This window comes from Amblyraja radiata, chromosome 20, assembly GCF_010909765.2.
Source record: "Amblyraja radiata isolate CabotCenter1 chromosome 20, sAmbRad1.1.pri, whole genome shotgun sequence".
Lineage (NCBI taxonomy): Eukaryota > Metazoa > Chordata > Chondrichthyes > Rajiformes > Rajidae > Amblyraja > Amblyraja radiata.
The window spans coordinates 33,037,387-33,065,187 of NC_045975.1; the positions used below are offsets into that span (position 1 = coordinate 33,037,387).

Genomic DNA, 27,801 nt, shown 5'->3' on the forward strand with positions numbered 1-27,801 from the left:
GACCCAGGTGAGGTTTGCTACTGGTGTCACAGGCATGTGATTTTACTTCGGAGTCACGTGAGTGACTACGTGAAGAAGGGCCGTCCGTCTGCGTGCGCGTGATTACGTCTGAACGCAACACGCACGACGGACTGGCAGGCACTGAGTCCTCCCAGGCCGTCGGGATGAGCAGGTAAGGAAAGTTGAATCACTTACCTGCGTTCTTTCGGGCTTGAAGTTTTTTTCAGAGCCCAGATGTCGAGGAGACGGCCCGCGGGGATGTCGGCTGCCGAAGACCGCAGCTTTCCAAATAGCGGGCGACGGTCTTGTTCCCGACATTAGCGCCGACAGCAGAATCGGCAGGAGACTTTGCGCGGGAGCAGGAGCTCCATGGTTGTCCTGCGGGACGTAATACCACCCGCAAGTCTAAACGAACCCGTTGACTCAGATGAGTCCAGGGAAGAGGGATACCCTCCCTCAACGGAGAGCGTCTGAGGATGATTTCTCCCACATGGAGCAACATATGGACAAGTTGCTCCAACAATGATCTGCTCCAAAGGAGGGAGCAGTATCAGCACGGCCTACAGCAGTGCCGGTGCCGGGAGCCTCGCACATGGGGCAGCCCAATGTCTTCCCCATTGGAGGGGGAACTACATGTGGAAGAAACCACTCTGAATCAGAGTACAAAGAAGAGGGGGGGGGGGAACCTTCCCAGGGACAAGCAGAAGAAAGGAAGTAAGTAAGTAAGTTTAACTTATATTGCACTGTTTAAGTCAACACCAAAATGCTTTACATAAAAGGAATAATAAGCTTCCATACAAACAAACAGAAAATAAGTGCTTCTGCAATCATCCAGGTTCCACTGGGTGCTTCCCTGGATGGAATCTAGCTCTTGACAGCCCGGGTATTATGGAGAACCCGCAGGCAGCAGCACCTGTTTTCAGGGCTGCACAAATGTCTCCTGCTCTGAATAGAGGAGCATTCATGGTCCATTTCAGTCTGACCAAAGCTAGAATCTCATTTAGGTCCACTGGAAGGGCCATGTCAGCACAGGTATCCTCAGGGGCCTGCGGCAGCACCTGATTTCAGGGCTGCCTACGAACCTCACTCTCAGTGGAGGGGAGTGTGAATGATCAGTAGGTAACTGATCTCGAATTTAAACTATGAACATACTGAAGCACATGCATATGGCCTCAAGAGCCAGCAGTTGGCAGAATATCCGCATAGGCGACAACACACCCCACACCTCCATAGGGGGTAAGCGGTTCACTGAATCCGGTGGTAGCTTGAAAGCTGGGCACGGAAATACGATCAGAGTCGTCTTCCAAGGCAGACTCAAAATAATGGCCAGAATTGTCCTACAAGGCAGACTCAGTATGATGAGGTTTTCAGACCAGACCCAAGCGGAGGTCGGGAGAAACATGGAATCCACACTCCTTACCAGTCCTACTCCCAATCAAGGAGAGAAAAGGAATCCGCATCAGAGGCCTTTGGGCTTACCACAAGACCACCGGTAGCCATGGAGGTAGGTGGGTCTGGGTTTACTGAAACAAGGGATTGTGGAGCAGTTACATGTTGGTAATTTACTCTTGTGTTCTTGTTCAAAATGACAATAACATGAAATTTCAGAACTGGGTTTAAAAAAAACCCCAAAAAAAAAAAAAAACAGATAATAACGTGATAATTTTACTGCACAACATACACAGGTTCCAAGCAGACTTGGAACTCGGACTGGAATTGTCTTCGAGGCAGGCCCAGTAATTTTGGGCAGGATTGCCATTCAGGACATGTGACAGATGGAGGATGTCACTTCATCCAGGTTTAACTCATTTGTGCAGTATAGACTTTTAGAAACAGTAATTTTGTTACGGTCTAACTACGGTTTTATAACAGCTTCCTATAAAATGGTCACATGGCATGCATCGACCTCAAAGATGCATACTATTCGGTGTCTATTCACTAAGAACAGGAGATATTTGAAGTTTAACTGGATGGTATGGATCTGCCAAATGGGTTGACATCAGCTCCTAGACTATTGACAAAACTACGGAAACCAATTCTGGGTCTACAAAGGTCTCAGAACCACATAGTAATGGCATATTTGGACAATTTCATTTTGGAGTGACCAAGAATTGGCAGAAGCATCAGTCAAAGCAAACCAAAACCCTGTTTGATAGAATTGGTTACCTCATCCATCCAGTTAAATCAAAATTGACACCTACAAGGGTAATTGATTACCTAGAATTTACTATCAAAAACAGTAAATATGTTGGTGACTTTGCCTAGGGGCAAACGACTATATTAATCAAGCCTGCTATGACCTGATAGTCAAATACTAGCCATCTATCAGGCAAACAGCGAGTGTAATTGGCAAATAGTAGCCGCATTTCCAGAAGTACATACGGGCCTTTGCATTACCAGAATTACAGCGAGCAAAGGAACGAATACTCAGATTCCATGCAGGCAAAATTGGCAAAACTATGGATTGCCAGCAGAGGCCTTTGTTGAATAACTACGGTGGATAACGAACGTGAGAAAGCTCAAAGTAAATTTGATTGAAAGCCATCAAGGGTTCTTCAGAACTATGCTAGCGGCTAAGGATGGGGAGCCACTAACACAGTCTAGAGCTGTGGGGGCAGATGGAATGAGCAGGAGTCTGTAATTCCATCAACACATGGAATCAATTACCCAGAATTGTTGGGGGCACAATTTGGACTCAAGGGCTTCTGTAGCAATATGCAACCGGTGCTTGTTCAAATTCAGATTGATAACACCACTGCGGTGGCACATATCCACTAACAAGGGTGGTGTAAAATCTGTATCTTACGATAGATTGTCGAACCTCATTTGGCACTGGTGTACCAAGAGGAATATTTGGGAAATCTACAAGGTAGATATAATACAGTGACAGATGCTGGATATGGATGTTTAATAACAACACAGAATGGATGTTGAATCAGGCAGTATTTAACGAAATAACTACACGATTTGGCATACCAGATTTGATCTATTTGCATCTAGACTAAACCATCAGTTACCCAGATATGTGTCCTGCAAGCAGGATCCAGGAACAAAGGCAGTGGATGCTTTCTCCCTCAATTGGGGAGGATTGTTTATGCATGCTTTCCGCAAAATTGTCTCACAAACCGATGCTTGACCAAAATTAAGCAAGACTAAGCCACAGGCATATTGGTAGTCCCAGATTGGCCTACTCAAGCCTGGTCCCCAAATATTTTGGGAACTATAGTCCAGCCAGTTATGGCTGTACCCAAGAGCAGGGACCTCCTAGTGAACCCAGTTACAGGGAGTAATCATCCACTACACGAACGTATTAACTTGTTGGTCTGCAGATTCTGAGGAGGCCATTTCAAGGCATAGGACTGTCCGAACAAATACAACACAGTTCGGATAACAGATGTCTTGGAGTTTCCTATCAACTCTGTACTATAACTATAAACAAAGTTATAGTGCAATCAATAGTGCCAGAGGCGCACTTTCCTCCTATCTGATGCTGCAAGCAGGGCACGGGTCGATACGAACGCACCCCTTTACAACAAAATCCATGAAGACAATTTACAATCTAATACCTCTAAGACCAAGGTACACAGACATGGGATGTGAGCGTGGTACTAACCCTACTTTGACAGTGGGGACCGCCTATAACTAACCCTGAAGGTGGTATGCTGACAAAGAGTCCAGATACTGCAAAAGCTACGGTTGGACCACATGACCACCAATATGAACAACATAACATTCGTAATCACGAACCTGATATAAACATAGCAGGCCAGGAATGCCAGGGATGGAGATCCAGTTCTTGGCATATCCAGAGGACCTACGGATGTGTGTGTGGTAACATACTAACACCACTATCTGAGAGTTACGGAGAACCACAGAGGCTCAGAACAGACCAGAAGGTGTCAACACAAACCATCTCCAGATGGTCAAAGGGGGTAATGGCGGTAACAGAGTGAACGTTCATATGGTTAAATCTCACTCCACCAGGGCTGCATCTACGTCGGCAGCAAGAGCAATGGACGTGCCTCTTGACAACATCCTAGTGGCTGCAGGATGGACGAATGAAATAACGGTCCACCGGTTTCATAACAAACCTATTACCGGACTGGGGGTGTTTGCACGTACCATTTTAAGTTCTGTCCCATAGTTTACCCCCAAGGTTGAGAGGGAAAACTGGTTTTAAAAAACTTTTCTTTCATTTAAAGCATCAGTGTCCTTACTTAACTACGTAATGTCTGAATGCTTTAATGATTACACGCATCCATGGTCAATCCATTCAGTGTGTGACGCCTGGATTCGTAACCGGCGTAAAATCACAGAGCTTTGAAATCTTCACGTAGTCACTCACGTGACTCCGAAGTAAAATAGTAAGATTAAACGAGAACTTACCAGTTTGAAGTTTGATCTTGATTTTATGAGGAGTTACGATGAGCGATTACGTGCCCACCGCTCCCACCCTCATACTATCAAGGTTCTAGTTTCTTCAATCTTACTATTCTCAGGTCTTCTTTTTATCTGTGATTTAACACCGCTGCTTTGAAGATTGACGCGCACGCAGACGGACGGCCCTTCTTTTTAGATTAGATTAGATTAGATTTCCTTTATTGTCATTCAGACCTTTCGGTCTGAACGAAATGCTGTTGCCTGCAGCCATACATGTAATAATAACAACACACAATAAACACAAATTAACATCCACCACAGTGATTTCACCAAACGCCTCCTCACTGTGATGGAGGCAAAAGTCTTAGAGTTACTGTCTCTTCCCTCCTCTTCTCCGAGGCGATACCCCACTGGGCGATGGTATCAGTCCCGCGGTTCAAGCTCCGCGGCCCGGGGGTGGTCGAAGCTGCCGCCCTCCAGTCCAGCGGACGCAGCTGTTGCAACGGGAGCTCCAGAAAACAGGCACCAGCCTGTGACCTGCGAGCTCCCGACATTGTCATCCACTGGCCCGCGGCCGAGCCCCGGATCCAGGTCGCCGCCGCCAGAACGCCGCCTCAGCCGCCGGAGCACCGTCTCCGCCCCGCACCGGGCCGCCCACACGGCAGCGTCTCAGCCCCGCACCGGGCTGCCCCCACGGGAGCGTCTTCCAGCCGGGAGCCGGTCCGCCCTCACCGGAGCGCCTTCCAGCCGGTAGCCAGGCCACCCACACGGCAGCGTCTCAGCCCCGCATCGGGTTGCCCCCACGGGAGCGCCTTCCAGCCGGGAGCCGGTCCGCCCTCACCGGAGCGCCTTCCAGCCAGTAGCCAGGCCACCCACACGGCAGCGTCTCAGCCCCGCACCGGGCTGCCCCCACGGGAGCGCCTTCCAGCCGGGAGCCGGTCCGCCCTCACCGGAGCGCCTTCCAGCCGGTAGCCAGGCCACCCACACGGCAGCGTCTCAGCCCCGCATCGGGCTGCCCCCACGGGAGCGCCTTCCAGCCGGGACCCAGGCCGCTCACACGGGAGCGCCTTCCAGCCGGCAGCCGTGCCGCCCGCACGGGAGTGTCTCAGCCCCGCACCATCCGCCCTCACCGGAGCGCCGAGTCGTGCCGCTGCCCGGACGTCGCCACAGCTTGAAGACGGCCAGCCTCGCGTTGGTGAGTCCTGGCTGGCTCTACCTCCGGACCCTCGAGGTCGGTCGCAGGTTGGAGGCCGCCAGCTCCGTCATTAGGCCTCAGCGCAGACGGGGGAAGAGAAGGGGGAAACGACAAAAAAGTCGCATTCCCCCGAAGGGAGAGACAGAAAGCCCTGTTTCACCCCCCCCCCCACACACACACATAACACCACCTAATAACCAAAAAATTTACTAAACTATACAAAAGAAACACAAAAAAGTAAAAACAGACAGACTGCAGGCGAGCCGCAGCCGTATCACAGCGCCGCCACACGAATCACGTAATCGCTCATCGTAACTCCTCATAAAATCAAGATCAAACTTCAAACTGGTAAGTTCTCATTTAATCTTACTATTTTGGGGAAATATGCCACATGGTGGCAGAGGATTGTGCAGGTTTAATAAATTAGCCAAATTTAATTTTGGACAGATTTCCAGGGTGGGTTTAAGGTTCATGAAGGGATGTAGTGCAGGGTTTATACTCTCTAGAATTTAGGAGATTGAGAGGGGATCTTATAGAAACTTACAAAATTCTTAAGGGGTTGGACAGGCTAGATGCAGGAAGATTGCTCCCGATGTTGGGGAAGTCCAGGACAAGGGGTCACAGCTTAAGGATAAGGGGGAAATCCTTTAAAACCGAGATGAGAAGAACTTTTTTCACACAGAGAGTGGTGAATCTCTGGAACTCCCTGCCACAGAGGGTAGTCGAGGCCAGTTCATTGGCTATATTTAAGAGGGAGTTAGATGTGGCCCTTGTGGCTAAGGGGATCAGAGGGTATGGAGAGAAGGCAGGTACGGGATACTGAGTTGGATGATCAGCCATGATCATATTGAATGGCGGTGCAGGCTCGAAGGGCCGAATGGCCTACTCCTGCACCTAATTTCTATGTTTCTATGTTTCTATGTAAAGAAAAGTCTTGTGCAGAGGAACTTTTCTCGTCAGTCTTTCTAATCAGAATGATGCATGTCCAGGTGCTCTACATAGATGGCCAGTGAACTTTAATTTTAGATCTTTCTTACATCCATGCAACTTCTGCTTTCACATTACAATATTAGCCTCAGTGCAACAAAGTAATGCTTTCAGTAAACACATTAGGAACTCCTGTCAAATATATATATATATATATATATAGCAGTAGAAAGATCAAAAACACCAGTGTTTGCAGTGAGCTGCAGCAGACACAAATCTTGTCCCAAAAACATGCAGAGTTTGGAAGAACACGATCCGGCCTGCACTGCTTGGGAGACGAAGATGCTGGTGGATGCTCCATTGTTGTCCTGCATCACCAACTACCCGACTGGACGACCACAATATGTCAAGTTACAGAACCGTGTCTCAGACATGGTGGTGAGCAACACGGGCCCACAGGGGACGGTCCTCTCTCCCTTCCTGTTTACCATCTACACCTCAGACTTCAGATATAACTCCGTCTCCTGCCACCTGCAGAAGTTTTCAGATGACTCTGCAATTGTGGGCTGCATCAGTGATGGGAGGGAAGCTGAATACGGAGGTGTAGTTAACGAATTGTTGAGTGGTGTGAGCTGAATCACCCGCAGCTCAACACCGACAAGACTAAGGAGTTGGTGGTGGACTTTAGGAGGAGAGGAACACCCCTGTCCCCCGTCTCCATCAATGGTGTGGCTGTGCCAGGGAGTACAAATACCTGGGAGTGTACCTAGACAGGAACGCTGAGGCCCTGTAAAAGAAGGGACAGAGCCGGCTGTACATTTTGAGAAGGCTCCGCTCCTTCAACATCTGCAGTGAGATGCTGCAGATGTTCCACCAGTTGGTGGTAGCCAGTGTCATCTTCTTCACTGCCGTGTGCAGGGGCAGCAGGGCGAAGGCCGCGGACATCAATAGGATCAACAAACTCATCAGGAAGGCTGGCTCCGTCCTGGGTGTGGAGTTGAAATCATGTGAGGGGGTCTGGGAGGGGACGATGCTCCTCAACCTGAGGAGTACCTTCAGCAACAGACTGGTTCCACCAAGATGCAGAACAGATTCTTCTTCCCTGTGGCTATCAAACTTTACAACTCCTCTCCTTTCTGTCATGGGGTAGATTGAGACTGACTCCCCTCTCTCCCACCTGCCCGCCACCATCCGCCCGCCCCCCTCCGCCCACCCCCCTCCGCCTGCCCGCCTCCCCTCCACCCCCCTCAATCTTTGCACATCCCCAAAGCCTTTCCACTCATCACTTTAATTTTATGATACACGTATTTTATGTTTGTTATGACAGATGGCAGATTAATTTCCCTGCTGGGATAAGTAAAGTTCTATCGTATCGTATCATAACCCCTTACTTTTTCTCTAGACTGTCCACGTATTCCTTCTTCTTCCTCCGGCTCTCTTGAGCGGAAATCTGAAGCAAAAGGAAAGAGGATTCACACAAACCCACAATACTAGGCTTTATTAAATTGTTAACTGGATGAATCTGGGAGTAAGGAGTGATTGTTGAATGTTGACAGTGAATAAACAAGTTATGCCGACTGCCTTCCTCCAAGGAATGAAGTAAGTTACAGGCTGGAATCTAATCAGTAGATTTGATACCTGGCAGTAAATGAATGATTAGAATCTAATTAAGTCATTTGGATGGTTTATGTATCGATTATTCGCTACATGAAAGTTAGACATAGGCTGGAAATTAATCGAGCCATTTGGGTTGAACGTGTATATTGAATAATTGATATGTGTGAGCTAGATTCAGTCTGCAATCTAATTGTGGCATTCAGATAGTTTGTACATCCAATAACCAACAGCTGTAAGTGAATTACAGGCTGGAATGAAATGAGAGGATCAGATGGACCACATTTTTCAAGCCAAAAGTCATGTGGGTCATTGATGTTGAGAACACTCCAGGCAGTGGAGCTGAAATGTCAGCTGTGAGGAAATGAACAGCAGTTTACCAGGCGATAATGTACAAGTGGTCAGCTGGAAGCAATAAGCAGTCTGAATGACAGCTTACATTGGGTAATAACAATCAATGTGTATTATATGTCAGATAATTAAGTTTAGATATTAAAAAGGTAATGACCACAATTGTTCATTATTTTACTATTGCATTAGTGTCTCATTATAAAACACTGAAAAGTTCAACCTACAAGAGAGATGTATGTTAGAGTGTGGCGTACATTTGGATTTAAGATTAATATAAATGACCAGGCAGGAAACATGCAGGATTAGAAGGAATTATAAAGTTGTATGCATTAAATTTAAGGAGCGCAAAATCAGAAATAAAGGAAAGCAAATATTGCATCCAATCCCATCAATTCCCCAATGGGCTGGTTAGTAAAATTACACACTGCATATTATGTCACTACAGTCTGTGGAGTATAATAATTTCATAGATTCATGCAGTATGAAAATAGGCCATTTGGCCTGTCACATCTTTGCTTGCCTATTTTGTAATTAATGGTGGCCATCCCTAACCTCAAAGAAAGTTGCTAACAGAGATTCAGTGATCTCTGCAATGTGTATAACCCTTCCCCAAGGTTATCTTAATTCTGTTTCTCACCCTAAAAGGAGCATTGGCATTGTGCAAAAGTGATATCATTTTGCTGAATACCTAAGCACACTGAAGAATTCTCATGGACTGCTGATCAAGATATAGTTAGTAACCAACCTTTCACATATTTTCAGATGTGAAATAATGATTGAAACAGACACTCGGTTAAGGCCAAAGCTGGAATATCATAATTGAACTCTAAAAAATATAATGAACAATTTTATAAAGCCATGGGCGTTTGAAATTAATATTGAGAGGAAATGAGATTGCACATCAGCCAGAGGTTATTTAAAAGTAATTGGGAATTAAGAAAAATAAACATTTTTTAATGAAAGTTGCACCTTTGTTAACAAGACTTTTTCAGGAGGTGATACAATCGGAACACTGCAAAAGTTAAAGTTTCTGCCTTTTCAGTGATTTCACAGACATTTCCATCTGCAAGCACTTTGATACATCTGGTGGCTGAGGCAAGTAGCACCAATGGCAGCTTCTGAATTTAGGCATCAAACTAACCATTTACAGAATCGGAAGCTACTGTTTCACAGTTCTAAGACAGCAGGTTCACGATCATTGCAAACACAGGATATAAACCAGTGTCTTGGTTTAATTATACATGGGAGAAACAAATAAAAGACACTTGCAGTAAATACCAGAAGGCATCTAATGTCCTTAGGCACTAGCCTCTGCAGATGATCATTGCATAAAAGACATAACTTCCCACACAAATACAATCAATACAGATTATGATAGTATGATAACTATTTAAAAGTTAATTACCACAGTTGTATACTGTGTTAATGCATTGCTGTGTTTGATTTTATAGCACTGCAATGTCAAATAGTAAGTAAATTAAATTGCCTTGAAAATGTGCTCATCGAGTAATAGAATCATACAGCATGGAAACTGGCCTTTCAGCCCACACTGACCAAGATACTCCATCTAAGCTTGTCCCATTTGCCTGCATTTGGCTCATATCCCTCTAAACCTTTCCTATCCCTTTACCTGTCCAAGTGTATTTTATATATTGTTATTGGACTTGTCTCAACTACCTGCTCATTCCATATACCCACCACCCACTGAATGAAAAAGTTGCACCTCAGATTCCTATTAAATCTTTCCCCTCTCACCTTAAACCTATGTCTTCTAACAAAAAACAAAATTTTTTACTGCACAGTATAACTGCCGGCTAATTCTGCTATGAAGTGAGAGAACTGGTGAGCAGTACTGCTGCCATCTCTCCATGATATCATGCAAAAAAAGTCTCTTGAAGCAAACCTGCAAATTTTCTGCTTTTCATTTTCCTTTAAATTAATTTTGTCCACAATTTTATACATCTCTTACAAGATCTCCCCTTAGCCTCCTGTGTTCCAAGGAATAAAGTCCTCGTTTGCCCAATCTCTCCTCATAGACCCTTGAATCCTGTAATATCATGCCCGTGATGCAGAAAACATCAATGAGAAGTGTGCACGCTAAACCACACCATCCCAGGTCTCCTTCCCCGAACTCCCTCTACGCGCTTCTGTCATCGTGACTTCCAACATTGCTCAACTTTCCAATTAAACTCTATCATCTTACATATATTGCACTTTGTATTACAGTTGCGCTATAATGCTAAGAACTATATTCTACACTGTATTTTTCTTTTCGCTCTACCTATTATAATTGAGTTTGGCTTGATTTTTGTTGTGTATAGTATTATCTGATTTGATTGAACAGCATGGAAAACAAAGCCTTTCACTGTACCTCGGTACACATAACAATGTTAAACCTAAACGCCACTTCTCCAACCATGATGAAGTACAAGTCCTGGGGATATTGTAGGCAGGGCCAGGGAGTGCAGGGACTTGGTTCTTTTTTTTTACCTTGTTCTTGATTTTTCTCCGGACTCTCTTGAGAGCTTTCTCCTCAGCCTTTGTGAGTGGCAGTTTGGTTGGGATAGGGTAGCCCTCAGCAATCAGGGTCCGCTTTTCCTCCTCAGTGAGCAGCAGGGGGCCTGATGTTCCTTGGAGCTTCTGGCAAGGGGCAAGAAAATACAACTCTGGTTCACAAGCCAATTTCCATCTCAGCTGAAAGTCATGAAGTCAACGGATCGTACAACTTGGGAACAGGCTCCTTGGCCCACGTTTGCACCAAACATCAAGCACCCATTTATAATAATCTAACACTAATTCAATTTTATTCTTCGCATTCTGATTAACTCCCCTCAGATTGTGCACTCACCCACGCACATTATCAAATCCCCTCATGATTTTATACACCTATCCTATACTTTGGCCCATGAACTTTATGCTCTCCCCTTAGATATCTATGCTCCAGGGAATAAAATCCTAGCTTGCCCAATCTCTCCCGATAGCTCAGGCCCTCGAGCCCTGTAAGATTACGCCTGTGATGCATAAAGTGTCAATGAGAAATGCATGCTAAACCACATCGCCCCAGGTCTCCTTCCCCGCAATTTACAATGGCCATTTAACCTAGTTACTTGCACCTTTTTGGGGATGTGAGAGGAAAACTGGAGCAACTGAAGAAAATTCACACAGCCATAGTGGGAGCATGTATACTCCACACAGACAGCATGCAAGGTCAGGATTAAACCCGATTGAAGCTGTATGGCAGCAGCTCTATTAGTATCACATTAAAAAAAAACTGCAAACAGCTTGGAAGGCATCTTTGCTCACTGCTTTCCCACCATCCTCAATAATATTACCATTTGACTGCCACGGTTCCTTCTGGTTTAAGTAACTACCCATTGCTCATTTTGTTCCAAGGTCGTTACATTTTTGTTTCTTAAGGAAATTCTGAAAGTGGAACCGAGGTAAAAAAATTGTGATGCTTCAAAGTTCATTATTTTCAGGGGAGGGATAGATTGCTTGAGCCTCATCTCAGCAAACAGTATATGGATGTTGTGGAAAATTAGGTTAGAATGGGATTAGGCCAAACTCATGCTTGAATAGCCTGCCACATGTTCACAGTCAAGGTTCACACTGAAAAAGGCAAAGACGTGGCTGAGCTACTGAGGGGTGAATGCTATCCATGGCAGGGCCGAGCAGTTGGATGCTCACTCCTGCCTTAAAAGACTATCTTGCCTGTCAGGTTTTTGGAAAGATAAATTGGCTTGGATATTGTAACCACCTACAACGGTTGTAAGAAATTAATTATTCAGTCAGTTAAATCAGCATTTGGATTAGATGATTGATTGTTTGCCTTTGTTGAGGGGAAGTGCTGGAAGACAGTTCTCTTTAGCCCACCGATCCTCCCTCGCACAGAAAGCAGTCCGTTCATGGGCCAAAGTCGACAAATTCCAAATGAAACAATTCTGGTGTAACAGGCTTCAGATCGCCCTTGCTTAATGAATAACATTGCCTGCTATTTCATCGGCTTCTGAAGCTATTCTTTTACAATAAAACTCCATTCCTCCCCTCCTCCCTCACATCCACAAGTTCCATCTGCTGCTACATTCTTACGGCCGTGTTTTCATTGGCTGCATTCCGCTTTCCTTCTGCCGCCGATGCTGAGGATCTCCTTGGAGTTCAGTACATTAAACAAATAAAGTCCACCATTTATAAGGCTTTCTCCAGACCGTGGGCTGCACCAAAGTGCCAATAAAGAACTTTTGAAGTGTACTCACTGTACGAAACGTGGCAAACAAGATGTGCCTGGCAACCTCTGACAAACATGAATGCAATAAAGATCCGATAATATTTAGTTATGTGCTGAGGGATAAATATTTAAAATGACACTGTGGAGAACACCCATCAATTTTCTAATGTTGTGCCATGAGCTCTTTTACAGTCTACTGAGAGGTGGACTGCAGTTAATATCAGGTCATCTGACAGTGCAGCATCCTTGCAAAGCTGCCTTGGAGCCTCCCGCCTGAACCATATGTTTACGTTTTTTTGGGCGGGACTCAGAACACATTCTCATCTAACTGAAGTGAGAGTGAGCCAAGGCAAAAAGGGTGGTTTCAAGTGAGTTACTCCAAGGTATGTCCAATGATTAGTTGCAAATGTTTTGCCTTGGTTAATGTGAATATTCTTCAAAGTACTCCCGAAGGCGGAAGACCCTGAGACTCTTCCTGTCATGGCATCTTATCTGCTAACTTGTGCATCAGTTGACATACGTGAGGAGCTGTGAGCAGAAGAGATGATGAGATGGCGCTGGAGGAGCGAGCCTGTGGTCGTGCTGGGCTGGATGGTGGGATGGAGCGTGGACTCTGCGAGCCGTCGCTGTCACTGCTGTGGCTGCTCGGGGGTGTAGGCGGCAGATGCACATCTGCTGGAGGACAGGAAAGAAAAGTCAAATCACAGCTCCCCGATTACACACCTCAGAGTTAAAGTCAAGGAGCAAGGCTGAAATACTGAGCAATCCCAACGACCTGGATGAGTTCTCTGAAATAATATCTTGGATGATTCACTTACATTAAGCAAACAGGATTTTTCCACAACTGCTATGTAGCACAATGTGTGGCAGGCTCACACATTGGAACTTATAACCATATAACCATATAACAATTACAGCACGGAAACAGGCCATCTCGACCCTTCTAGTCCGTGCCGAACACGTATTCTCCCCTAGTCCCATATACCTGCGGTCAGACCATAACCCTCCATTCCTTTCCCATCCATATAACTATCCAATTTATTTTTAAATGATAAAAACGAACCTGCCTCCACCACCTTCACTGGAAGCTCATTCCACACAGCTACCACTCTCTGAGTAAAGAAGTTCCCCCTCATGTTACCCCTAAACTTCAGTCCCTTAATTCTCAAGTCATGTCCCCTTGTTTGAATCTTCCCTACTCTCAGTGGGAAAAGCTTTTCCACGTCAACTCTGTCTATCCCTCTTATCATTTTAAAAACCTCTATCGTCCCCCCTTAACCTTCTGCGCTCCAAAGAATAAAGCCCTAACTTGTTCAACCTGTCTCTGTAACTTAGTTGCTGAAACCCAGGGAACATTCTAGTAAATCTCCTCTGTACTCTCTCTATTTTGTTGACATCCTTCCTATAATTAGGCGACCAAAATTGTACACCATACTCCAGAATTGGCCTCACCAATGCCTTGTACAATTTTAACATTACATCCCAACTTCTATACTCAATGCTCTGATTTATAAAGGCCAGCACACCAAAAGCTTTCTTTACCACCCTATCTACATGAGATTCCACTTTCAGGGAACTGTGCACAGTTATTCCCAGATCCCTCTGTTCACCTACATTATTCAATTCCCTACCATTTACCATGTACGTCCTATTTTGATTTGTCCTGCCAAGATGTAGCACCTCACACTTATCAGCATTAAACTCCATCTGCCATCTTTCAGCCCACTCTTCCAACTGGCATAAATCTCTCTGTAGACTTTGAAACTCTACTTCATTACCCGCAACCCCACCTATCTTAGTATCATCTGCATACTTACTAATCCAATTTACCACACCATCGTCCAGATCATTGATGTACATGACAAACAAAACTTATTTCAACAAGCTCTATGACAATAACTGCGTTTTGAAAATCAAATCCATTCTATAGGTATACTATGACATTTCCCTGATGAAATGGCCTGCCCCAGGCTGATTGTCCATGTTATTTATCAGGGGACAGGTAGGAAAACCTACAGTAGGTAAGAAGAGGTGACTGGGCCTGTGGCATATGATTAGCTTGACCGAAATGTACAATTTGCAAATTAGATACAAATATTTCCCAGGATGGATGGCAGAGCGCAGCAGAGCTCTGATCTTTTCTTCAGTTTCCACCAAGCCGAACTCCATCAACTTCAGGAGAGTCACAGTAAAAGTCAGGCACCAAGATTTCTGCATCCTCTCATCTGAACTCATGAGGGATGTGGGAGAGGCAGTGTTTCGCTCAGCTATTCAGAGCCAGGGTCAACATTATGGATTTAGGACAGAAAAACACAAAGGCGTTTGATAGCTTCATTGTGCCAAACTGTGTGTGGTACAACTTGTGTGTAACTGTTTCAGCTTTTCATCCCAAAATATTTCAGATTATAAAGCCACTTCACAGTCCAAAAGAAACTGGCTAAGATCAGAGTGCTGTCAGAAACGAAAAATGGACTAAAGACACATCCAAGAGTTTTGTGTGTCCTTTTGCATGACCAGACCAAATGACCAAGCAGATATGGAAAGGGTGACCATGGCCATGGCAATGCTACAGCTCAGCAATGTGTAGTCATCACAATCGCAGGAGACGAGCATCCATCATGAGCAGTGTTAGTACAGAAAGCCCAGACCATAGATTATTACTTCTGCCCACATACTTCACACCCAGTGGGAGAAGGCAGGAACTGATTGTGGATGATCAGCCATGATCACATCGAATGGTGGTGCTGGCTCAAAGGGGCAAATGGCCTACTCCTGCACCTATTTACTATATTTCTGTGTTCCTATGATATGATCAGCTAAAAACTGAAGAGACAAAGGTAAAGGGACTGCGAACAGTCATTGACCATTGGCACTGGCATTCAGCTTGATCTCAGTCAATGTTTAACCAGAGATCTTGAAGAGGGTAAATGACTAGGGTGGTTACGGTGGCGCAGCGGTAGAGTTGCTGCCTTACAGCACTTGCATCGCCAAAGACCCGAGTTCGATCCTGACTATGGGTGCTGTCTGTACAGAGTTTGTACATTCTCCCCATGACTGCGTGGGTTTTCTTCGAGATCTTTGGTTTCCTCCCACACTCCAAAGACAATAGGTTAATTGGCTTGGTGTATGTGTAAATTATCCCTGTCGTGTGTAGAATAGTGTTACTGTGTGGGGATGGCTGGTCGGTGCGGACTTGGCGGGCCGGAGGGCCTATTTCTGCATTGTATCTCTAAACTAAGAAAGTGGACAGAATGAAGGAAGGAGGGAAGAGACAGTTGGGTGATAGCAGTGGTAATCAAATTCCCAGTGAAATATCTGAAGTTTCCAAGATTAATTATCAGGACACCACTGTTAACAATTTAGAAAAGTTACCACACAGTGTTTAGTTCAGTTTGGAACTTGGAAACAGGCCCTTCGGCCCACCGAGTCCACACCGACCAGCGATCCCTGCACATTTACACTATCCTGCACACACTAGGGACATTTTTACACACTTTTTACACCTCATTGTTTTGAATACTTTAAATATCTTGGAGACGAGTGAATAATTAATATTCCAGCAGTTCTAGCTCACGTGATTAAAATGAGCTTATCTCACCAGAGTTACATCCACCAGTCTATTGCGTAAATTATATAAATAGTGGAACTCCGCAGCCAAATAATATATTCACTCCTATACCAGGGAGAACTCCAGAGCGTTCCAGATTCCCTTTGAATGTTTTTTTTCATGAACATGGAACACAAGGTTCAGAGTAGCAGCTTATCTGCTAGTCTGTACCTCTAGTGGTGAGGCATTCCTTCAGCACTGCACTCAAATGTTAGGAGAGGGTGCCTGTACCCGTTTCCAAGTTGGGTCTTGGAAAGCTAGGAGGCAAGGATGATGTTAGTTGAGTTTAGTTTAGTTTAGTTTAGTTTAGAGATACAGTGAGGAAACAGGCCCTTCGGTCCACCGGGTCCGTGCCGACCACCGATCCCCAACACTACCCCACACACACTAGGGACAATTGATACCAAGCCAATTTACCTACAAACCCGTACGTCTTTGGAGTGTGAGTGGAAACCGAACATCTCGGAGAAAGCCCACGCAGGTCACGGGGAGAACGTACAAACTCCGTACAAACAGCACCTGTAGTCGGGATCGAACTCGGGTCTCCGGGGCTGCAAGTGCTGTAAGGTTGCAACTCTACCGCTGCGCCACCGTGCCGCTCAGAACACACCTGATCTTAAACTTATTGAATACAGGCAATAAGTCTATCTTTTAGCCCAGTACAAATGGAGGCCTAAAATTAGAAGTGTCGGAGAGTGCCATGTGGGAAAATGCTGTCCTATTCAATTTCCTACCTGTGTGGACACAGAGGAACTGTTTGGATTCATTGGGTTCCACTTTGATTTGAGGCACGGTGCTTGGTTCTATCTGAGCCTGCGAAGAAGTAAACAGAGAAATTAGGATGACAATAAGCAAGTTCGGTATTCCAACTGCGCATGCCCAGGTCATAGGTCAATGGAGATTAACATTCTCGGCAGCTGAGCTACTGCATGTATACAGACCTGCACTTCCGGTCTACGGAACCGGGTCTCCGGCGCTGCAAATGCTGTTGAAATGCTACAGGAGTTAGTGACACTATTTCTCCCTTCTCCACTGGTCAATGCAGAAATCTCAGCAGTGACAATCTAATGAATCACGGTCCAGTCCCCCTCAGCCTGGCTGTATGGGTTCCACTCGCACTCGGGCTGCCCTCCCGGGTTATACAGGGTTATTATACAGTGGCGAACCACGCACCCCACTCCTGCATGACCCCAGGAGGCAGATTTGTGAGCAGTCTCACTACCGTCCCTGTCCCCTCCCGAGTGTCCCATCCCTGTCCGGTGGTGGCCGGAGATGTCCGGGGTGACCCTGGACTGACGGGACACCGGCCCGGAGCAGTGGAGGCCCCAGACTTACAGCCAGCACAGAGAAGAAGCGCTAACTCCAGCTCAACTCTGCTCCAACTCCCGAGGAACAAATGGAGAGAGGGATGGGGAGAGGGGCGGGGAAAGGGGCGGGGAGAGAGGAACTCGCTATCACTGCAGGTCCCAGACACCCCATCTCCGCGAGAACTTCCCGGCGCTAGGACTATCCCTCCACCACCCCACCCCCGCTCCAGTCTGGAGGGACTGGGGGACATTGCCCGCCGGCACTCCCTGGGAAATGTTAAACTAAACACATCTGTGAGCAAAACACAAACACACACGTCTTTCACCCTCCCTTCTCTCTCCCCCACCTCTCACCGTCTCTCCGCCGGTCCAGTCTCTCCCCGTCTCCCACCCGCATCTGCCTTCTCTCTCTTGCTGTTACACCCCGCTCTCCCGCTACCTGGCACCCCCATTCGCTTTTTTTCTCTCGACTGACCTTTGACAAATCCCATGATTCCTGGCGTTTTTCGGAATACCGAACTCACTTATTGAGCAAACACCCACTGAAATGCCTGGAGTAAAGGCTCCAAATTCATTTGTTTTCATTCTCTATTCTTTCCCACTTTTATACCCCATTAACAACACACACCATTAACCAGGTAAAAAAAAAGGGTATGGTAAATAACCAGACATTGCTTATGCATGAGAATAATGTGGCACTTGCAGGGTGGCTATAGGAGGCTATTTCCCCTGGTTGAGGAGTCTATAATACAGGGTCGTGGTCTAAAAATAACAATTAGGCAAGTAAGACTGAACTGAGGAGAAATGTTCTCACTTCAGTGGTGGGTCTTAGAATTGGGGCTGTGGAGATCAGTCATTGAAAACAGAATTCAAAACAAAATGAAAGTTACCAAATGAGACTAGCAGCCTGGACCATTCACGTGAGGATATAATTTCAAATCCTATCTCAACAACTGGGTTTAACAAAATGTAAGAAATTAAATAAATCTTGAATCGAATGCCAGTTACTCCAATGTCATTCATAACATCACCTGATTATCATTAAAGTTACCCATCTGATTCACTAATGTCCATTAAATATGCTGCCCTTGTGTGGTCTGGCGCCTTTATGTGACACCAGACCCACTAATATTGTTTCAGTCTTCACAGCCCACTAAAAATGGCCTGGAGACAATTAGGATGGACAATTATTGCTAAACAAATAATGTTCATATTCCATAGGACCGCAGAGCTTTTAATAGAAGGCTCTCTGTGTGCGGCACAGTGGCACAACAGTAGAGCTACTGGCTGACAGCGCCAGAGACACGGGTTCAATTCTGACTGTGGGTGCTTGTTTGTATGGAGTTTGTACATTCTCCCCGTGACCTGCGTGGGTTTTCTCGAAGATCTTCGGTTTCTTCCCACACTCCAAAGGCGTACAGGTTTGTCGGTTAATTGGCTTGGTATAATTGTAAATTGTCCCTAGTGTGTGTAGGATACTGTTACGTGTGCGGCGTGAATCTAATCAGTGTGGGCCGAAGGGCCTGTTTCCGTGCTGTATCTAAACTAAAACTAAACTAAAAAAGGCAGACAAGTAGAGGCATGGGTGCAGCTTCTGATAGAGGGATCTTAACAACAGATCCTGTGCCATTTTGCACTTTCACAGTCTCTTTAGACTTACCGGTTCCTCTATGGAGTCTGTCAGTTGGCTCAAGGCCATTTGCTCTCCAGAAGGAGCTGACGTCTGGGTTGATGGAAAAGCACAGCAAGACTCTGACAGCAGATTTGGCTCCTGTTTAATCATGATGTGGGTCAGGTCGGGGCCCAGCGCCCAAAGTCCACCATCAGCTTCTGTCGAAACAAGGAGAGGAGTCAGAAATTAGACAAATGGGAAAACACTAATATTTCCATAACAGATCCACATGCTCATGTTCAGGATCTGAACAAACCTTTGTATTAATGTGAAGTAATGTGAAGTATTTTCTGTCCGAAATTACAGCAATAAGGTGGCAAAGAGGTCAAGTCCGTTAAGAATCATTGGAAAATGAAAGTAACAAACTTGACTGCAGATTTTTAATGTGTAGGAAGGAACTACAGATGCTGAAGATAGACAAAAAAAATGCTGGAGTAACCCAACGCATTATCACCTTCATTATCACCTCTTCCACAGTCAACAATGAACCTTTGTAGTCTCCACCCATCCTTGGTCATTGGTGTCGGCTCCGATTTACAGTATCCTGTACCTTTTCATCCCTCTAGTTTTCCTCTCCCTTGACTCTCAGTCTGAAGAAGGGTCTGGACCCAAAACATCACCTATTCCTTTTGTTCAGAGGTGCTGCCTGACCCAATGAGTTACTCCAGCATATTGTGTCTATCACAAATCTTTAATGCTTAATAAACTCACCATATTTGTAACGCTCCATGGGTTGACAAGGGAAAATTTGTATTGTTATTAATTAGGAAAAGAGTGCAATGGCACATGATTTTTTAAAGTTCTCACCCAGTGTCATCCATACCTGTTATGAATAACTAATCCCATTCAAAATTCCCACCCTGTACAACACTCCACATTCCACATCACACTATGTGCATTTGCAGTTCCCTATTACATCCACTGCTAAATTCCCAATTCTCTCATTGTGCCACACTCTCGAATCTTATTTTTCCACTCCATCCCACTCCCTATTCCCAATTATGATTCACTGTCGTATTCAGCCTTCATAATTCCCACTCGGTGCCACACATATTTCCAGTCCCTTCACTGAGGGACTGGGAATTCACTGAGGGTCTGGGAATTTCAATTCCATCCTTCCCTTATCCCCTTTTCCATGCCAAATCCCGCGTTTCATCCTGTGCTAGGTTCCCATTCTAGTTCACCCCTGCTGCCATATTTGCCTAATATTGGTCTTATAAATGGCCGACCCCTTATTTAGGCTCTATAAAGCATAGTCTTTAAGACGGGCAGAATTTTCACTTCAATGTTATCTTTATTCTCTTTATGCTGTGAAAACAAAAAATTGTTTTGAATGAAAAAGCAAAAAAAAACAAACGTGTAGAGTGTTGAGCCAAAATATCATTGCAGAAGTGTGTGTGTGTGCGCTAACTATCTCTGGAAGCCAGTGAACAAAATGCTCTGATTAAATGGTTTAGAAATTGTTTTATGAGGGTTTTCTCACTGGCACTGAAGTGCCACCAATAACATTGGTGTTGGAAGGGTCTACATTTTTGAATTTGAGCATTTTTGAACACACAACAGCTCACACCAGGAGGTCCCCAAGCTGAATACCCAGTTCCAAACAGCATTTGGGCTTGTGATGAACTATTCCAGGGCCCAAAACAGCATTCTGTTTCCAATTGTCACTTGGTCCATCCCAAACATTGCTGCATAGTGCTTTTCTATCTTAAAGTTTACTTTCTAGATCCAATGTAACATTCTCAGTGTCTCCGCACCTCTTCCGAGAACTTCTGTTTCCACTGTACAGGCCTTGACCTCAACTCTGAACAATTGGAGACTTTTTAAATGAGCCACAAAAAGTCCTCTTTCAAATAGATGGCACTGCCCCAGAGCTGTATGTATATCCATTTTACAAACTAGCCGATCAAACTCTCTAAGTTCTACTGCCTTAGAGAGTTGTGTGATTATTAAATTGCTGAGCAAACTGAGGTGATTTTACTCGATGTGTTGGTAAAAACTCAGTCCAACTTAGTTATCTCATCAAAAGGCGGCACTAAAAAGGCAACTGAGTTCAGCACCTCAGTGGGCATATGTCTTAAGGCACTAAAGTGTGGTGGAATAAGCTGTTTGTGCAAACAGAATTCCCATCCGTCACCTTAGCTTACACAATCCTGAAATCAATCTCCCAACTTTCTTTTTAATGTTTTTACACTTTTTACAGGATCTGGGCATTGCTGGCAAGGTTAGTATTCACTGACCTTGTGGATTGATTCTGCTTCTAGTTTTTTTAATATATATATATAGATAGTAAATAAGAGAGAAAGAAAAAAAGAATTACAAATGTCAAAAAAGAAAAAAGAGTGGGATGAATTACTAATAATACGTCATTGGAGATAGGTTCGTAAATTATAAAGTATAACTTTAGCTGATCACTAGTTGCTCTCGATAAGGCAGCTGCCTTCCTGAACCACTGCACTCTTTCTGGTGATGGTATTCTCGTGTTGCTGTTTGGAGGAGTTGAACGGGCAGCAGACAACGAGAAAGAGGGAGCAGCCACACGGAAAGGGCTGGTATATCATTAGAGGTGCAAACAATGGTGAGAGAATAACTCTCCAGACAATAATTATACAGTCAGAGAGCTGTACAGCTCAGACGCAGGCCCTTCGGCCGAATTTGTCAATGCCGGCCAAGTTGGCATATTAGGTAGTCCCAGTTGCTGACATTTGGCCCACATCCACCCAAACCCTTCCTATCTAAATATATGTCCAATTTTATTTTTATGTCATAATTGTTTCCGCTTCTATAGTTTCCTCCAGCAGCTCATTCTAGACAGGGTCAACACTCTGAGTGAAAAAGTTGCCCCCTGAGCTTTCTCGTAAATCTCTCCCATCTCATCTCAAGCCTATCCACTCTAGTTTTTAAATCCTCAACTCTGGGGGAAAAGACCTCGAATTGTGGAGGCTGTGAGATAAGATAATGGCAATTGCAAGACTTTCTGAAGTGAAACATTTCACGTTGCATTGCTAGTTTTTAGCATGCCTCGAGTTCATCACATCACATCTTGCTTCCAGCCTTTGGTGGCCTGGCATGATGTGATCCACAGGTTAAGGGTAATGTGTACAGCCTATTTGATCACCAATTGGATTGTACTCATCTCTTCATTAGCCTCGCTTTCCATCTCCAATATTTTTTACTACTAATAAGCACTTATTTTAAAGAAACTAAAAGCAACTTCCGTTTAATTAAATGACCAAACAATTATACTGTATCTCTGGAATTGCAGTGAAGAGCTGTACTGGAGATTAACATTGAAAATGCTGATGCTGAAAATCAGAAAGAAATAGGGTGCTCAAAACATTCAGCAGATCAGGCATCATATGCGAAAAATGAAAGTCGGCATTTCAGATCTGTAATCCTTTGTCAGCATTGGAGATTATTCTTTAATATTGATGGAATACAGACCAGTCTTGAAGGATGGCTAATGATACATCATTAATCTCAACTGTAGAAAAAAGCATTAAAGCTGGGATTGCAACAACATTACATGTTCCTGCTAAAATGCTCTGCCTCCCTCCATGGGGCTTTACTTCACCTTGGCTCTGGTCCTTCCAGATATTAAAATGCCACAACTATGCGCACAATTTCTCTGTAATGTCGCGAGAATAATGTCATGCTTACCACTTGCATTTTGGTAAAATCATAAATTGATTTTGCTTTTGCCAGAATAGGAGATTTTAAAAATGCCCGTAGCATCCCTTCAGTGTGCTGCCAATACCATTGCTCTCCTTATTCAGTTTAATTCAAATTAGCTGATATTTCAAACATGACCTTACCTGCATGAAATAAGCTCCAGCATTTGAATGAGTAATATGCAAACTGAAGTTGGGATGAGTTTGAAGTGATGGTGTGCACATTCTACCCAGCAGGATTTGCTTCTAAAGAGTCAGGCACACTCATGGGCCTGTCCCACTTAGTCGAATTTTGGGTGATTACAGGCGACATGTTGAAAATTTTTCGGCGACATTGGTGACAGTTTTTGCTGTCGAAGGTTGACGTGGGTGTTGTCGTTGGTGCTGTTGTAGGTTGTCGCCAGGTGTCGTAGGTGAATTCCATTAAATCTCGTCCGTGGCAGTCACTAAAGAGTTGCCTAAGTGGGACAGACCCTTCAGTTTCACATCCAGCAAACCAGAATGCGTACACCATCACATCAAACTCATCCCAACTCATTGACAGCACACTAATGGATGCTCCGGGGATTTTTTAAATCTCCTACTCTGGAAAATATAACATCAATTTATGATTTTCACAAAATGCAAATGGTTAGCATTTCATAATTTATGCTATATTACAGAGAGATGGAGCATATACTTGTGGCGTTTGGATGTCTGGAAGGATCAGAGCCAAGGTAAAGTACTGCCCCTTGGAGGGAGGTGGAGAATTGGAGAAGGTCAAACCCAAGAATCCACCAAAAGCCCACACTTTGGAATGCTCCCTATTTCCCCGTTTTCTTCTACACCTAACATTCACTGAATATTATGAATTATCAGTATAAAACAGGATACAATGCGACTGATCTAACAGTGTTGTAGATGCTAGTTAATTGGACATCAGTAATTACTTGAATCTGCAGAGTCATAGAACTATATAGGATGGAAACTAGCCCTTCGGCCCAGCTTGTCCATGCTGACCAAATTGCCATTTTGGGCCAGTTCCAGTTGGCCCATATCCTTCTGCACCCTTCCCTACACCTGCAATTCAGTTAGCTGGTGGAATTATAGTATTTTCTGAAGAATTATGCCAACTGAACTAGCTTTCAAAGTATTTAAAAAGACGGGATCTGTGCATGAAAATTATATAATTTGCTGAAACATTTATTCATTTCCAGAATCGGATGAAACATCATTTTTATCCCTCATCGTTGTGGAGATAAGGATGGAAAATGATCAGAAGGGGGAAAGGATGACTCATAATATTGGCACGTGGCCTAATATAGGAAACCATATGGCTAATATAGATGCATTGGGATACATACGAAATCCAGACACCACTTTTGGTGTGTAATGCCCCTGTCCCACTTAGGAAACCTGAACGGAAACCTCTGGAGACTTTGCGCCCCACCCAAGGTTTCCGTGCGGTTCCCGGAGGTTGCAGGTGGTTGCCGGAGGTTGCAGGTAGTGGAAGCAGGGAGGAAGACTGACAAAAACCTCCGGGAACTGCACGGAAACCTTGGGTGGGGCGCAAAGTCTCCAGAGGTTTCCGTTCAGGTTTCCTAAGTGGGACAGGGGCTTTAGGATAAAGTCAAAGAATGGGTGACATTTCAGATCAAGACCCTTCTTCAGGTCTAGACCCGAAATGTCACCCATTCCTTCTCCCCAGATATGCTGCCTGTCACGTTGGGTTACTCCAGCATTTTGTGTCTACGGTTTAAACCAGCATCTGCAGTTCCTTCCTTCACACTAAGAGCACATTGTCATATGATCACGCATTGCACACCATGGTGGTAAATGAATGCTGAAATAATGCAGCTCAAATATATATATATATATCACAAGGAAATTTCTCACATGTTTATTCCACTGAGTTTTCAACTGTTAAAAAAAATCCTTGTACCAATTTCTATAATATTTAATTAATGACAAGGAAGGAAGTAAGAGAGAGGTATGGCAAGAATCTATCGTCTTCATCTACTATTTCTGAGATGAGTAACATCTGCTGGTGGTTTAATTTATTGACTGAAAGATTATTTACGATTGCTAATTTGCTCATATAAACAGCTATGGGCACTTGACCATCTCTCTGTTTCCTTTGTTAGTTCCAAGTGTTATAATCAAATATCCCTTAACCAGCTGCTCATAAAAAGTTAAAATCACTAGAGCAGCATCATAAAACACTATCCAGAGGAGAAGCACACCACAACCGCCTCCAGAATAGTCTTTTGTTCAGAGGATAGCACTGAATGTTGGGAGTCTCAGCAGATGATTCTCAGGGGATAAACACAAAATGCTGGAGTAACTCAGCAGGACAGGCAGCATCTCTGGAGAGAAGGAATACAATATATATCCAGAGATGCTGCCTGTCCTGCTGAGTGACTTCAGCAATTTGTGTCTGTCTTCAGTGAAAACCAGCATCTGCAGTAGTAGTTTTATTTAGAGATGCAGCGCAGAAACAGGACCCGAGTCCGCGCCGACCAGCGATCTCCGCACATTAACACTATTCTACACGCATGCGGGACAATTTACACTTGCACCAAGCCAATTTATTTACCTACATAGTTGTAGGAGTGTGGGAGGAAATCGATCTCGGAGAAAACCCCTGTGGTCACGGGGAGAACGTTCAAACTCTGTACAGACAGCACCCGTAGTCAGGATCGAACACGGGTCTCCGGCGCTGTAAGCGTTGTAAGGCAGCAACTCTACCGCTGCGCCACCGTGCCGCCCTAGTTCATTCCTACACATTGATTCTATGGGGAGTTGTTTTCACTTGTCACTCCCATCTCTTTCACAGGTCTAATCACAGTTATTCTGCAGACTGCTGCTGCTCTTCAAGATGGCAGAGGGAACCTTGCTGGCTCAATCACACTGGAATCATCCAGATAAGCATGTGCTCACCCTAATCAACAGAGTGCACCATCTGCAAATGCACTGCCATGACAAGCCCACCACCACCAACAGCACCTTTCAATCCAACAACCTTTGCCACCAAGTAAATTGAGGACACCAGGCACATTGGAACATCAACACCTGCAGATTCTCATCCAAATCACATGCCATTCAGTCTTAAAAATATATTCCTTCCCTTCATTATTGAGGGATCGAAATCCTAAAACACCCTCCCAACAGCACTATCGGAGTGCGTTCACCAGTGGAATTGCAGTTGTTTAAGGTGGTGGCTCACCGCCAGCTCCTGCAGTAGAGTTATGGGTGAACAACAAATAGTGGCCTTGCCAGTGACACATCCTGCAAAATGCGTGTTACACCTTTATCAATCCAGTTACGGATGCTGTGCACTGTTATTAACCTAGTTACACCATCTTCTCACTATTTTCCATCGAGTTACTAATGAAGTAACACCCTGCTGCTGAGAGTTACACAAATTCCAGCCTGTGCTCTCTATCCAGTCAGATTACAACCTGTCTTCGTTAATTACAGTCTGTTCTTACTATCTTCAGTCTAATTGCACTGTGCTCAATGTCATCATCTTGGTTACAGCCTCTGTTCACTGTTACAAGTCCAATTAAAGCCTACATTCATTAAAATGAGTCTAGTTACAGTTTGTGCTCAGCATTTTATAGACTGCACTTAGCCATCAGCTAGTTATAATATTTGGTCATGCTAATCAGCCTTGGTTACATCTGAATGCACTATAGTCAGCCTACTTACCATCATCAGTTTAGTTACATACTGTTCTCATTCTCAGACCACTTGGAACCTGTGCTCACCATAACCAGGGTGGCACGGTGGTGTAGCAGTAGAGTTACTACCTTACAGTGCCAGGGACCAGGGTTCGATCCTGGACGGAGTTTGTACGTTCTCCCCGTGACCTTTGTGGGTTTTGTCGGAGATCTTCGGTTTCCTCCCACACTCCAAAGAAGTACAGGTTTGTAGGTTAATTGGCTTGGCGCAAATGTAAAATTGTCCCTAGTATGTGTAGGATAGTGTTAAAGTGCGGTGGGGTGGACGGTGCGGACTCAGTGGGCCGAAGAGCCTGGATCTCTAAACTAAACTAGAGTGGTTTACTTTCATCAGTCCATTTGCAGCCTGTACTCTCTATCCTCAGTTAGCTTGCATTCTCTGGTCACTATTCTCTCTGATAAATCCCATATGACTAAAATTAGAGTCTATATTCATGGTAATAATCACCTAAATTACAAGATTGTGCACATTATCCTCAGTCCAATTACAATCTGTACCGTAAAAATAATGAATGAATTCAATTTTGTGCTCACCATCAGAGCCTCATAGCAAACTGTACTTACTACTGTTACTTGGGAACTAGAACGCCCAAGAATGAAGGAGATTACAAAAAGTGGTGAACACTGCCCGGTCTATCACGTGGTCCTGGCCATCCCGCCATAGATGGGACCTATAAAATGCCCTCATTTTACACCTACCATCAGGAAGAACAGACAGGTGTCAGAAACCTGCAACATTCAGGTTCAGAAACTGCTTCTTTCAAACAATCATCGGGCTATTGAACACCACGGACTCCAAGTAACCTCTAAACTGCCTGGGTTGCTCGAGGGACTCGGGGCTTTCTTACACTATATTGGATTATTTTACTCATTTAACCTTTTTTTTGTCTGTTGTTATTTATTGAGTACTGTGTTTACCAACCTGTTATGCTGCTACAAATAAGAATTTCATTGTTCCATTTCCAGACATATGACAATAAAACACTTGACTCTTGACACTAACCTCAGTTCAATTACAGTCCGTTCATAGTACGCAAGTTAAATTACTACCTGTTATGATCCATATATCATATGAAAGCTCATTCAGTCAGTAATCGCTGGTGACAACTGACATGCTTATGAAATTGTGT

At 44.6% G+C, this 27,801-nt stretch overlaps 1 protein-coding gene across 3 annotated transcripts in view; it reads right to left on the bottom strand.

Annotated features, from left to right (window-relative positions):
* creb3l1 (cAMP responsive element binding protein 3 like 1) overlaps nt 1–27,801 on the bottom strand; it is a 140,412-nt gene that overhangs the window by 15,151 nt on the left and 97,460 nt on the right. For 2 of the 3 annotated variants that reach the window (XM_033039215.1, XM_033039213.1), the window contains exons 3-7: nt 19,267–19,436; nt 17,034–17,112; nt 13,213–13,367; nt 10,958–11,107; nt 7,894–7,952 (exon numbers count right to left, since the gene is read on the bottom strand). In XM_033039215.1, the coding sequence (XP_032895106.1) occupies nt 7,894–7,952; nt 10,958–11,107; nt 13,213–13,367; nt 17,034–17,112; nt 19,267–19,436 (613 nt within the window). The remainder of the gene's footprint in view (nt 1–7,893; nt 7,953–10,957; nt 11,108–13,212; nt 13,368–17,033; nt 17,113–19,266; nt 19,437–27,801) is intronic. The other variant, XM_033039214.1, reaches the window with a different exon arrangement.